Source organism: Trachurus japonicus, chromosome 8, assembly GCF_045865225.1.
Source record: "Trachurus japonicus isolate A0001 chromosome 8, Traja_1.0".
Taxonomy (NCBI): Eukaryota; Metazoa; Chordata; class Actinopteri; order Carangiformes; family Carangidae; genus Trachurus; species Trachurus japonicus.
The window spans coordinates 19,775,990-19,791,289 of record NC_140914.1 but is presented as its reverse complement, the minus strand read 5'-3'; the positions used below and the strand labels follow the sequence as shown (position 1 = coordinate 19,791,289).

At 41.6% G+C, this 15,300-nt stretch overlaps 1 protein-coding gene across 20 annotated transcripts in view; it reads right to left on the bottom strand.

The window, feature by feature from the left end:
* Positions 1-15,300, bottom strand: part of cacna1aa (calcium channel, voltage-dependent, P/Q type, alpha 1A subunit, a) — an 80,075-nt gene that overhangs the window by 50,981 nt on the left and 13,794 nt on the right. For all 20 annotated transcript variants that reach the window (XM_085784526.1, XM_085784533.1, XM_085784516.1 and 17 more), the window contains exons 2-8: positions 11,738-11,844; positions 11,162-11,301; positions 4,926-5,017; positions 3,507-3,659; positions 2,763-2,950; positions 789-892; positions 475-590 (exon numbers count right to left, since the gene is read on the bottom strand). In XM_085784526.1, the coding sequence (XP_085640652.1) occupies positions 475-590; positions 789-892; positions 2,763-2,950; positions 3,507-3,659; positions 4,926-5,017; positions 11,162-11,301; positions 11,738-11,844 (900 nt within the window). The remainder of the gene's footprint in view (positions 1-474; positions 591-788; positions 893-2,762; positions 2,951-3,506; positions 3,660-4,925; positions 5,018-11,161; positions 11,302-11,737; positions 11,845-15,300) is intronic.

Below are 15,300 nucleotides of genomic sequence, written 5' to 3'. Positions count from 1 at the left end.
CTTGTCTGGTAATTTAATCTTACTTTCAGTCGTTTAGTGAATCATTATTGTAAAGGAGTCAGCAAATGTAGATCACTTATATTACCTGACTACAAAATAAATGTCCCATGTTGTTTTAAACCATCTTCTTCTTTCAATTAATATTGAGCTGATATTACCCTGATGACTACAGCTCATTTCCTGTTGCAGCTTCACAGTAAAACCCAAAAATAAAACATAATTAAATTCTCTTTGTAAACAGACTCCTCCCAGTACCAGCAGGACATGTAGCTTTGATAAAATACATAGTTACATACACATTTTCATAATTACTTTGATAATAAATATATATAAAAAATCTACATCTGCAAAATGCCTGATGGATTTATAACTGAAATGCTGTATTTTTTCCATGTTGCAGTGTTTTTTTTGTTTTTTTTTGTTTTTTACAGTTGATTGATTGTGTGTGAAAAATGAAACAGAAATAACACATACCAGCTTTGCAGATCCACTCCAGGTAACCATTAAGCTCCCTTTCGATCTGCTGCTGTCTTCTGAGCTTCAGGAACTCGCTCCTGTTCTCCACACGCTCTCTCTCTTTGGCAAACTCCCTGCATGGACACACACACACACACAAACTCAGTGGATACTTTTAATGTGGCCATTTCAGATTTTCACTGTGGCTTACATACAACGATTTCAAAATTCATCTCAGAAGCCATTAAATCATTAATGTACAGCGGATGAAAAATGACATATAAACAACCTTTACGCTTGGTCAAACACTCAACACGCAAAGAGACACTTACCCTGACAACACACCCAGCACCAGGTTGAGCATGAAGAAGGAGCCAATGATGATGAGGGGGATGAAGTACATCCAGTTCCATGCACTCCCTGAGGCATCGTTGCTCTGGAAACACACACACACGCACACACACATTAAACAAAGTAATCAATGCTTTGCTCTGCACCCCTGAACTCGATAGAATAGCACATAAGCTAACAGAAATATCACTTAGTCAACAATATGTAATAATTATACCATTAATGTGACAGGGCCATATACGTATATACACGTAATATAATTGACCCTTTAAATGTAGACTGCGCTGCTTTAGAAACCAGTGAGACAGGCACTGCTGCTGCATGAATCAGCTATAATGTCTTGTTTTGTTTTGTCTGAGATCAAACTTAAGGTCAGACATGATGCTTGTTAAATTAAAACACATTTCCTGTATTTGCATGCTATGTGTTCATAAATGTAATGAGAAAACATGATAACGTTTTGCAAATTTGCCTGGAACTCGTCCAAAATCCAGACAGTGTGGCCATTTAAAAGATGGAGTCCACTGCTGTTGGAAATATACATAAACAAAAGCAGGGCTGACACGACTTTGCTTTAAGTCATCTCAATAAGTAAATGCATATCTGCCACTCTATTTAGCTGCTCTGTGCAGAGTAAATAATGTATTTCAAATGCTTTGCTCTCTTCCACTCTGTCTCTACCTCCTGATTAGATTCCTTCGTTTTCTTTATTCTTTATATTCCTTACTGTTTTCTCAGTGTTTTCTGCACCTTCTTGAAAACCCCTTCCCCCTGATTTACCTGTCCTTATTTTGTTTACTTTGATCCCCACTCATTGGTTTTCTTTCTTTCCTTTATTCTATTAATCCCTTCAACCTTTCCATTCCTCCTCACTGTCACTGATCAGACTCGACATTGATTCCTCATTTTAGCCTTTCACACCTCCACACTCCCTCTCCTTTTCCCCACACTGCACGCTCCATCTTTCCTTCTTCCTGCATGTAGGCTGGCGTTACTGCTGTGTACCCGACTCACCACAGACCCTTTTTTCTACCATTAAACTTTTATCGCTTCCCTCCCCAGCAGCTGCAAGAATAACTTAGGCTGAACAGGCCCTTTTAAATATAGAGCAGCACCGGGAAGGAGGGACGCAGGGAGAGACAGCGAGTGAGAGTGACAGAGAGGAAGGATGGGAGATATGAGGGAGGAAAAAGGAGGGAGGGAGGGAGGGAAAGATAAGAAGGGAGAAAAAGACAGAAAAGGGGCAACTAGAAGGACTGAGAGGGAGGGAAAAGAGACGGCTACAGTAACACTCAAAGACCCTCATCTGCCTCTGGTCTCCATGGCAACCGTTGCCACTGACAGCAGGGAACTATTCAGTCTTGGGCATGAGTGATGACACTGTTCGAGACCTGGTGCCCATTTTATGGGCTGATGCACAGCGTGCAGAGGTGAAAATGATTGGTCGTTTTAACACTTTTCACTTCATGAGACAAAAAAAAATCTTGTGTGGTTTGGTTCTGTGGCCTGAGACTGAAGACTGGAAACACTAATGCAAAAACTGACACACGTTAGACAAATGTGAGACCTTAATTCAACTGCAAATTACTTGATATTTCTTTTTTTTTTTTTTAATTTTTCCTCCAGATAAGTGGTGGTTTTGTCCATACAAAATGGCGCCAGAAATGCCAAACAAAGGTCTTGTCCATACTGTGCAATTTTCACTCAGGAATAATAATAATTTAACTATTGAATTATTAATTGATTAATTTGCCAAGCTATTTGTCTCCGTGACAAAGACTGAGTTCATCTTCATGAAATGATCCTTTATTCACACCACCGACTGACTGGTTACCCAGAAGCCTCGGCCCAATATCGCACCAACAATAACTGGTTAATTTAATGACTTTCACCGCTGCTTTACTACTGGGTGTGTGTGTGTGTGTGTGTGTGTTTGTGTGTTTAGCTACACGTACATAGTAGAGCAGGTCAGTCCAGCCCTCCATGGTGATACACTGGAAGACGGTGAGAATAGCAAACAGGATGTTGTCAAACTGGGTAATGCCATAGTTTGGTCCCAGCCAGTATGATCTACACATGGTGCCTTCAGGACACAGCCGCGACGGAAGCTCTGTCCCACATGGAAACTCCTCTCGGATCTCACCTGAAAAATGGAGATGAGGAGGTTTTTTCAAAACACGTAGTTCATCTTGTAAGAACCTGATATCCATTGGTTCAAAACACAATTGTGGCCCTTCTTTCTGGAATTTAATATGTAAAGGAATATAAAATAGCAATGACAGAGCAAAATGAACAAACCTGTATGAATTATTTAGACAAAAATGTTCTAGGTATTCCTATGAAAGTTATTATTACAGGTATTATCCATGAGCGAGCAATCATCACAAAGAACATGGGAAGGAAGTGACGACAAACACTTGCTATTGTCTTATTCTAGCACTGAGGACGGCTACGAGCCGAAGCACGTCCTTATCTGTATTGCTGCTGTCCATTTATATTATAAAGAAAGTGTAATCACTACCATGAGTGCTGTCGCTTCTCTCACACTTTAAACTTTTTGGACTGGCACCTGAGCGTCACTGAAACCTTGGAGTGAGCACGCCAAATCTACCTTTTGCTTATTCTAGCACTGTCATTGCTTAAAAGTTGAGCTCAGCCGGTGAAGGCATGGTTATCATTGGGAACACAAACTCCTTTACCTGTGTGATTGTCAAAGCAGGTTTTGTGGAATTTGCCCATGTAGAACTCCAGGCCGATGATGGCGAACATGAGGATGGCAAAGAAAAGCAGCAGGCCAATTTGCAGCAGAGGAATCATGGCCTTCATGATGGATTTGAGCACCACCTGTAAGCCTGGAGGACACAGTGTGCACAGTATTTAGACTTTTAGAACAACCTTTATATTGTAAATTATCATATGACCATGTGTCTCAAAATCCATAATGCTCTGATTTTTGATTATGTATATTATTATTGTGTGGTGTTTTTGGAAGATGTTTAGGCGTTTCAAGTTTCTAATGAGAAAAGGTTAAAACACTGATCACAAAATGAGGTGACGATAACTGGTCATGTGACCTATGTGCATGGATTTATCACAACTGTGAACCTGGATATGCCACGGGTGAAACATGTAGTTTGTTCTCAGTAAAAGTCACATTGATGTCATCATGGGTTAAAGGGATAGTTCAAGATTTTAGCAAATTGGCCCATTGCCATAATCCCTACATTCTTATGAGTAGGTTCATTACCTTTAATTGTTGGTGCAAGGTATTTTTAGAACGGTGGAGCAGAGCCGCGAGCTGCTCAGAGCTACGCCACGGAGGCTCATGGTATTTCTTGGAACCTATTCCTAAAACTATAGGGATTATGGCAATGGGCTAATTTGCCAAAATTTTGAACTATCCCTTTAAGTTTGATTTTGACACTAACAAGCACCTGAGCAACAATACTGGCAGTGTATGGCAAGTTTTCTTCATCAATTAAACGGTTGAACTGAAAAACCACAGACATGATAAAACCATCAGAATATCACACGTTTACAGTCTTGATCATTTACTTGCTACATATGTGATGGAAAGACTGGTTGGTTGTGGTTAAATAAGTTCTTTCCAAATAGATCATCAACAGAAAAGTATCAAAGCCAACACTCCACAGTGAGTTTAAATGTCATGCCAAATGCTGTTTTGTGGAGACTGGCCACCCGTTTTGTAACGTAGATCACATATGATAATAGAACTCTAATTTGGTTTCCAGTGACTTTTCTGATGAGTAAGCCTCGGTTTGCCTGTTCAGCCCTGTAGTGGAGACAAAGCTATTAATAACACTGCAGTGGTGCTGGAACGCTACTGCCACTATAACATTAAAAAAAAAGGAGCAGAGTGCATAGAAGAACCACTTTTGTTAGAACACTTTGGGTGCATTATGCAGAAAAACACAGAAGCTGCATAAAACCTTGACACAGAATGCTTCTCCACGCTATTTCGATCCTCCAACAAAACCTGAAACTGTTCTGCACATAAAAGAAATATCATTTTCTCAGCTGCTAAAGGAATAACTGTTTGGGATAAAGAGCTTTATTTTTCAGTGCTTTATACTTCATGATGGACAGGTTTGACTTACTGGGAATACCGGACACCAGTTTGAGAGGCCTCAATACTCGCACAGCCCTGAGGGTCCGCAAGTCGAAATCTGAACCCACAGTGGACAGGATCCTAAAGGGAAAGAAGGAAATGCACAGAAGTGCGCATGGGCAATTAATATTTAAGATAGTCAAGCTTGTCACTGTCAGTCTGCCTCTGTTCCTTCCCGTCTTCCCACTTTTACAAACACACACGCACGCACATTTTAACACGCACAGTCGCACACCCATGCCAGGTCGTTACAAGCAACTGGGTGAGTACTGTATGTAAATCCTCCAAGAGCTGAGCTGATCAATAGAGCTGACAAGTGAAGTAGGCAAAGAAGTGTATCAGGATGAGAGAGGGGTGGGCTGAAGGGGGGAGTGTTTTGTATCGGCACGACGGAGGGATTATAAAATGAAAAAAGAGAAAGATGGAGCGATGGGGAGGAGAGGGGAGATCGGAGGACGAAGAGGAGGAGGGTGGAGGATAGAGAGAGAAAGTTAGAGGCATCGAGAGACGGACAGACAAAGGGAGAGGGAGGGAGTGGTGGCAGATGCGGGGGATCAGAGATGCTGACTTGCTTATTTCTGCTTATTTTTAATCTTGGCTCGTTTAAATTATTCCTCTTTAGGCCGTCATCTGTCTGCGGAGTAAAATGTGTTGTGGTCTGCATAACAAGCACCTGTACCGCTGCTCATCATCCAAATGGAGAGTAGTAAACAGTGCGAGTGTGTACGTGTGTACTTGAGAGGGTTAAGATGTTCCCTTGTGCCTCCAGACTTCCAGTCAGTCCCTTCCGTCTGACGCACACAGTGAATCATCCTCCTTCCCACCTCTCTCTCTCTCTCTCTCTCCTTCTTTCGCTCTCTCTCTCTCTCTCTCTCTCCTTCTTTCGCTCTCTCTCTCTCTCTGACACATTTCCACTTTCCTCTGTTCCACTAAGAGGCCCAGTGACACAGCAGAGCCTTAATCACAGGTTTGAAGTCAGCCTGCTTTGCTTGGAAACCCGTAAAATCGGCCAAGAAGTGAAAAGTAACACTGACCCAGGATCTATGGATGAAGGTATACTGAGCTGTGGCTCTGAATGCAGTATTACATTACCAACAAGCCCCCTCCCCCCACTAAACGGTAGATCCCTCATCACTAGGCCGGGACCTTGTAATGACATTGTATGATATCAGATGCCTCATCAGGGGCTGACTTGTAACTGAGAGGTTCCTCCTTTGGTCACGCAGCATAACTGTACTTCAGCTGCATGTGTAGCCAAAACAGCATGACTGATCCTGGAAAAGCTTCACGAATCCATTCTTCCGTTTTCAAAGAAACACTGAATATACTGTAAACACAAAAACACGCCTATAGTGTTTGATATAAAATACATTTTAGATTATAATCAAAACTGTATAACAGCCATCAAAAGATATAGCAACAAATTTAATGCAATACCGAGGTATGATCGATGTTTGAACAGTTAACATGCTATCACATTATTCCAATGATCAATAGTTGGTGAAGGGAAGATGCAGAAAAACATAAATAATGCCAAATGTTAACAAGCCTTTTTTTCAGCCAAAGTGGTCATTGTTCTGTCTGTTTGATGGAAACCGTAAAAACCTAATAGTCTTGAAAGAAATTTGATTTTTATTTTTATACCTAGTGATGAAAACTGAGATTTTTATGAAAATGTATTAAGCGGATTCTAACAGAGAAATGAATGAATGTTTTTGTGTGTGTCATTTATATTTTGAAATGTCCTGGTTATTATCCCTTTGTTCCAGTATAATGAATTGCATAACAAGACACATAATGCTTTGACTGCAATGCTACTTACAGGTTGGAGGTAGCGCTCTGCCTATTCATGCTGGAACATGAATACTGCATTGCATGACTCTAGCAAACTCTAAATGTATGGCTGCTTCTCTTGAAAAACAATGATAATGTATAGTCAAAAACTCTCCTTCAAAGGTAGGCCAGAGTGCAAGCTCGACTACACAACATCACCCACAAAGCAGGTAAGGGTTTAGTGCTTTGCTCACAAAGCCATTAGCCTAGAAGATGCTGGGTTACATAGAAAAAACTGCACTGTTGCAATCGGGTATGGCAATAAAGGGAAGAGGGGAAGGCATGAGACAGAATGTATTACACAATGGGGAAGATGTAGCTAATACATGGTGGAAAGACGGTACTAATACTAAAGATAATGAACAAACAGTGAATCAGTTGGTTATATAGGCTCCTGATTTGCATTGAATATCTCCACTGTACAAAGGAATAATCTGCATCCACCTGGAAATACAGAATACAGTATCTGAGTGTGTGCTGATTGATACACACACACACAGATTATGTACCATGACGACGACACTAATGATGATGATGATGTTAATAATATTGATGATGATGATGGCGCCGAAGAAGAATTCAGTCTCTTAACAACATCCGCCGTCACAAACAGTGTCAGGCCGATGAGGCAGTTCCTCATTCACACCGTCTCCACGGTGACTGGGCCCTTTCTCATTCATAAGTGTTTCCATGGCAACAGAGACCTTGGCTCATTGATAGAATCTCTGCATCACCTTGGTAACAGGGCCAAGGGAGGAGCCTGATTGATTGTTTTTTATCCTCCTCTCTTTTCTCTCTTTAATGTATCGCAACTTGCACACACATGTATGCACGCACACACGCCGCACATACAAAAGCAGTCGCGGGGAACACACACACACAGACACACACACACACACACACACATCTGCATGGCAAACAGGCACTGGTTGTAGTTCAAACATATTGGGTGTGAATAATTTTCTTCACGTATGCACTGGAAAGTAGGTCACTTGGAATAACCATCGGAGACTATTTCTTCCTTGTCAAGGACAGAGTTGCTTTCTACAGTAATCCTATATACTTTAACTAAATATACACATACACATACCTTCACTTTATCCTGAGGAACACAAATGATTAAGGGGAATCACATTAAGCAATATTGCTATTACACAATCTCCCCATCGACCCCTTCTCATGGGAATCCAACACATTATACAAACACAGTCTTTTTTTTGCCGGCACTCTCCGTCTGCTCGTCTTGCTGACTTCAGCCAAATGTGGCTAATTATCTTAGTGCACTTCACTGACCAACCTGCTTCTTCCCCTCCCCAAATTCTCAGCTTTTCTCGCATCTTTGCATTTATCTGCTCCAACGATTTAACTATTTCCTAATGAATGCATTATCTGCATAATATCTAATCCTCTCTCATATCAAATCCATTTTACTGATAAAGATCAGTCATTGTTCTTATTTCTATTACATCACAGATTTCAGGTTCAGTTGATTTCAAGGTCACTGACAGGCGTTTCCGCGCTTTCTTCCTTCATGTCACTGACTGTACCAGTTTTATGTAATGAAAAGCATATGTACAAGTGGAGAAGGCAGCAGCACAGGAGAGAGTAGGAAAGGCAAGAATGGCTATAAACTAAGGGTAATTGGACTAATAATCAATAGTAGGCATAAAAAACAACTAGCTTATCCCCAGTGCCAAATCACCCAGGCAATTTACAACAACAGATAGGTCAACACACACGCACACACTTGGCACAGACACATGGATGCATACTAATCAACTGACATCCAACAAGGTTGTAGAGTGAATAGCAAATCTATTCAGACATGTTAAGTGCCATTTGTGTGCTTGTCTTTGTGCACGTTTAAAGACAGTGCCTGCGAGGGCACTAGGAGTGAGTAGGAAATGGAAAGGAATGTTTGAAGTGGAAATGTGTGTGCGTGCATGCATGTGTGCCTGCAAGGACCGGTCAGTGTGTTATCAAAGGTTTCGGCCAGAGGTGGGTAGAAAAGGCCAAGTAACCTTTCATCTTCAAAGGGCTGCACAGCTAGAAACACAACCGCCATTCATAGAAAGCTCAACAAAGGCTCTGTGTGTGTGTGTGTGTGTGTGTATTTACGTGTGCATGTGTGTAGAAAATATATCGACCTCAGTCGGCGTAGATAGCACATCATGGGAATGTACAGTATGTGTGCTGTAAGGGCTGCAGCGTCTTCTCTGTCTAGACATCATGTTATAAATCCACCTCTGTTAAAAATGGTAACAACACAGCTGGTTATCGTAGAGAACATGTGTGCTTTATGACTGCCATTCACTACACAACATATATGTTATTTATTACCTAAAATCTTTGAGCCAGTGCTTAATTCTTGCTGCATGATAACATTAATTTCAGAAAACTTAATCCATCCTTCTCCTCCCTTCCTCTTATCTCACAATTTATTTGTCTGTAATTTTTTTTTTCTTGACCGTTTTCTTAAATTCTTCTTCTGAACCCACAAATTAGTGCTGTGTGTGAAGGAAGAGAGAGAGAATATGTTTTTTTTTCCAATATGTGTCGTGTGCAAAGTGAGATTGCCTAATAACATGACGGATGACCTCCATGTTCCAGCCATGCCTCTTTGGAAATCTATGCACCTTATAGAGAGAGTAAAAAGAGTTAAATGAGAGGTGTTGGAGCTGTATCTCCACAGCAACGAGCCTACAGATGATTTAACTGCTGTGTCATGCTTGCTCAGAGGGTTTCACTTTCCGAACATAAACATAAAGATTTCCTATTAGAAAACACAGGAGGGGGGGAGGGAGAGATTATTTGAGACAAGGCGTTTACTGGAAGTTTTAAGGACCGCCTCGCTTCCCTCCTGCTCTACCTCTACTTCCTCTCCTTCCTCCCCTCTGCATCTCCTGCTGTCTCACTGACACTCATCCTCTCACTCCCTCTTCTCTCTTACAGTCACTCTGTTGTGCCACACTGAGCTGAGCTTGGCTCCATGATTGCTCTTATTAAAGCATAAGGACATACCGCCAGACTGAGTCCTTGGTGTGTGTGTGTGTGCGTGTGTGTATGTGTGTGTGTGCGCGTGTGGGCCGAGGGGGGCCATCACTAGTTTCACTGGTGCTTTGTCAGCAAAGACGCACACAGTTTATATAACCCTCTCCAAATCACCACATGGCATTGCACACACACACAAACATGCAATGACCTCATCATAACAATCTGTGCCAGTGCTCCCACACACTCATTTCAGTGGACACAGTAACCTACAGTACCACAGTTTTACTACACAACTAACTACAAGTGAGAAAATGACAGAGAAATACAGTATCACTGCTAAGTTTCTCTTGTTAAAAAACACAATCAATGTGCATCATCCTCATGTGTCATGTCATGTGCAATTAGCGAAATTGGTAAAATAAAATAATAATAATTTAAAAAAAAACATAAATTGTGGCAGGCTTTTCAGTGACCCACCACTCACACAGACACATTCATCTCACACTAATCTGTAAACGCTGAGCAACATGTGACAGTTTTAAACATCCTGCAGCGCCTATGTACATCTTAATGTGGCTTCAACACATGGACGCATGATGGGAAATGAATGAGTCAGTGCATCTTTTCTACATCACTGACATATGAAATGTAAACCTGCTTGTGTGTAGATGCAATATTTACCCTGACCTGCTTTATTTCTGTCACTGCGTCATATTATCTATCTACTCTGGTCTTTTTCTATGACCTATAATCTAAACAGTAACAGTAATTCTATCGCGCTAATCCCATCGTGTGTCTTAACTCACGCCTGTTGACACCCTTGTCTGTCACAGACGACATCCCATTTCTTCCCTTTGCCCTCATCTTCACCTTCTCATTGAGATTTAAAATAACACAGTGGCCTCATTTATTATTAGCATTTCATAAAATGCTGTCAAACATACACAAATCAGTTATATGAAAAACAAGCCCATTTATCTTAGTGCTATTGTACTGCTATCCCGCATTATTTCGTTCTCTTAAATGCTTTCCTTCACTCTTGCATTGTCATTTTGCATTTGTTGCCATTCACCTTTAGCCACCATCACATCCACTTTTCTTACCCTCTATCGAGTGTCTCTTTCCTCTGTGCCCCCCACCTCCTGTCTCTGTGTATATTGCGGTGACATTTGTTCACTACCCAGGTTGCTGGCTGCCTGCAGTTCCGCTCTGTGATCTGACTGTTGCCTTGCTCAGAATGGGGCCATTCATTAGGACAAAGAAGCGGGGGAATGCACACTCACCAAGACACAGATGCTCATTCACAACCACACATGTTACAACTACTTTTAGTTTTGACAATAAATCTGAAGGACAAACAAATTTTCCTAATTGTGTCATGCAGGCCTTGCCACTCACCCTGTGAGTACTACTACGAAGTCCATGACGTTCCATCCGTTCCTCAGATAGGAGTTCTTGTGGAAGGCAAAACCAAGTGCCAGGATCTTTATTCCAGACTCAAAACAGAAGATCCCTATGAAGTACGGCTCTGTATCATCCTAAAGGAGGAAAGAAAGAAACAAAGGAAACAAGAGGGTAAAGAGGAGAGAGAAAGAGGAAGGAAGTTAAGACAAATGGAGAAAGACAGGGAGACAAAGTGAGACAGATATCAATAGCTAGATGAGTTTGGCTTCAGAAGGACATTTTAATCAATACTCTATGTGTCAACTACTGAGGGCATTAACCCCAGTGTGGCTACACAGATGGGAGTTGTTAAACTCCTATGGCATTAAGGACTGTGTATGGTTCTCATGTGTTGTATCACAGAATATTTGGATCATTGCAGCATTTTCAGCCTCCATTAGTAGAGCAGCTTCATTTATCTCCGCTGAAGTAAAATCAATGCCCAATCAAAAGTGTCTCCTGGATTTAATCAAGTTTACATATGGCTTACACACTGTGTCATGTATTTTTTTCTTTTCTTTTTTAACTTACCAGGCGTTCAGACAATGGCGTCTTGTCCCCATCGGGCAAATGTTGTTCCAGAGCCAGGACAATGCAGTTGGCAATGATGGTGGCAAGAATCATCCACTCAAATGGAGTGAGGGAGTTCAGTTAAGGAAAAAACACTTCACATGAATGTAAACAGTTGAAAAATACATCTGGACATGATCAAATCGTGGCACAATTTGCCTGGCCCATATAACAAGATGTGCTTTAATTACAATATTGTAATCTTAAGATATGCCTCATTGATTAAGATAATTACATCCCCTAATTAGAAAATATGTGTCATTGTACCTGTATGTGTTACATCATATAATAGTCTCTGTACTGTACATGCCTAGTTGCAATTAGGATATTAATTTAGCCTGCACACAGACAAACACCTTGGCTGCTTCAAATCATAGTTATATCAGCCGCACCACCACAACAATCACAATCTAAATATTTACTCCATAGAGAGTTTCTATCATCTACTCACTGGTTACTGCATTTAAAGGAATGTGTCCATGGAAACCAAAAAGCAGATGCAAAAATGAAAACGTAAATCCAGAATACCTCAGCGCCGCAGACCATGAATAGGACCAAAGTTATTCAAAAATAGCATTCCACGCTATTATTACATAAATGCAACCTCAACACTGAGGATCAAAGGACAAATAAGCCTTTAGAAGCATTTAGAAAACACAACGCTTTTTCCTTGGTAATCCCAAGATATACCTGTGTTTCTATCTGACAGGTCAGCAGTTAAGATAATATCCCCACTCCTGTGTCAAAGGTGAAATGTAGGCTATTTGAAAACACGGAAGGGAGTCAGGCAGACAATAGGCCCATAACTCAAATGGACTACTGTGTTGGATCTTGCTGCCTTTCTGGCCTGTTTACACACACACCACACACGTCACACACACACACAGAGAAACGAGTCGGTTAAATATGTTCTGTTAAGTGTATGTTCTGGTACAACAACACCCACACAAACAAGTAAAACAAACAATCACTCACACAGAAGAAACAGGCACAGGCTATATGAAAGTGTTAGTGTGTGATGATGGCATGCCTAGAGACTGAGTGAGATTGATTATGACATCACCGTTTGGCTCTATGAACACAACGTCTGAGGGCGAGTTCAGCTAAGGCGAGAGAGAGAGAGAGAGAGAGAGAGAGATAAATAAAAGAAAGAGGGAGTATCTTATTGTACATCTAATTTTGTTTGTCACATGTTCTCTCTAACACACACACACACACACACAAGCACGCTGACAGTGTCTTCTTAAATCAATCCGCCTGTCTGGTTAAGGTCACAAGATAAATAGTTAGATTTAAAAGAGGAGCATGAGTAAGTGGTAGAGAGTGAGCAAGAGAGCAATGTGTGAAGGAGATGAATGAGAGAGAGGGAGTAATGGACAGAGGAAGAAATAGATGATAAAGGAAAAAAGGAGTTTGACTTCCATGATAAATATGATTACATATACAGCATGGATATCCACAGCACAAAAAGAAGGGACATTATTTTATTCTATTACATCATATACTATCCTACTCTATTCTTTTCTATACTCTCTCCTCTTCTTCACCTTTTTCCTACTTGCTTGCCTCCTTTGGGAGAAACCATTCCCATGGCAGTGGGGGGATGGGGAAATTTGAACGATGAAGAAAGAAAGAGGAAGCTATTTATGGAAACATACATCGTGTGTGTGTGTGTGTGTGTGTGTGTGTGTGTGTGTGTGTCATACGAGTCTGTTACATGAACATGCCTGTGTGGTTGAATGTGTGTGTGGCGTGCATGTGCATGCTGCATGATCATGGTGGAGGGGGACTGAAAAGCTGCTCCAGCCTGACGCTATAGCTCACAATGTGTGTGTGAGTGTTTGTGATCACGCGCGTGTGTTTGACCGCTCTTAACAGGCACACATTACTAGAACACCCAGGGCACCACTCAATTAGCCTCCTTGCCCCCCAAGCTATACGTATGTGTGTGTGTGTGTGTGTGTGTGTGTGTGTGTGTGTGCGTGTGTATAAATGGGAGTCTGTGTACATGTATATACGTGTGTGTATGTATGGGCTCAGGGAGAAGAGCGCAGCTAACTGAAAAAGGGAGAGAGAGGGAGAGACAGGGAAATGGGAGGGACTGATGTGTGTGTGTTGTGCGTTAGAAATACTCCTTGTGAGGAACGACTGTGATGTGTGTTTCATATGACGATCACTTGGCAAATTTTGCAGTCGCAGTCTCTCTCTCTCTCTCCCTCCGTCTCCCCCATATACAAAATTTAGCATATGAATAAATGAGTCACACTTTGCCATAAACCTTTCAATAATGAATCTCTCCTCAAAGGCTATAATGTATATAGCATCATGTCAGAGTTACTGTATATAGGCAAATGAGGAACAAAGAAAGAAAGAGGGTGTTTCTCTTACCTTGTTTTTTTCTCTCTAACCATGATTCTGCATATTGCTTTTTATTATCTGCCTGGGTGTGTCTGAGTGTGCATGCACGTGTGTGTGTGTGTGTGTGTGTGTGTGTGTGTGTGTGTGTATGTGCACTATAATGGGGACGGTAGTAGGTCGTAGACGAAAACCGAGGTCTTCAAATACGCCACTGAAGCAAAATGACGTATAGGCGCACACACACACACACACTTCCACTGGCCTTTTTTCAACCTTGTCCATTACTGCTCCATACAGTCTTCATACGGTCTTTCCTGCCTTTTCTCCTTCTCAGAAAAGCGTCTGCCTGTTTCCCACTGATATTTCCCTCTCTTTCTGCCCTGTGAGGCCTCTCTCGCTCTCTTTCTTTCGTACCTCTCTACCTCTTAATGCCCACACCCTCTTATATTCCTCTATCTGTCCATCTCCCCCTCGTTCTGTTTCTCTGTCACTATGATTTTCTCGCATCTCTCCCTCCCATCTTTCCTCAGTCCACCTGTCTCTCACTAAGCACATCCATCAATCATCCCAATCTCTATCATGTCATCTCCATTCAATATCGAATGAAAGATTGAGAGAAGGAAAGCGAAATGCCGCGTCAGCAAGTGCACGAGGACAACGACAGCAAGACACACAGTACGAGAGGAGGGATGGGGAGGGAGAAAAAAAAAACATTGCAAATCAGAGAAATATATGAAGAACTAAATGAAAGAGAGAGGAGAGTAGGAAAGAGAGAAATTGAGAAAGAAAGAAGGAAAGAAACTGTCCTGTGGGCACAGACATGATTGAAAAGGGTGAGTGGTGAGGAATAAAAGAGGGGGGTGGGGGGGAGGACACAGCAGAGCGAGGGAAACAGCAGAGAGGAAGAGAGAAGGGCAAAGACGAAGAGCGCAGGAGTGCTGAATGAGGGATAAACAGAGAGAACGAAAGAATGGTGTGAAAGTATTGCAGTATTTTCTTCTCCTGAGCGGTGTGTATATGCTCTGTCGAAAGTAGGTTAGTGGCAGAAGAACACACACACACACACACACACACATACACCGTATAAAAGGGAAGGGGAATGAAAGGAAGAGAGGAGAGTGGGTGGGAGATTATACATCATGCTGTCACATACAGTATGTATGTGT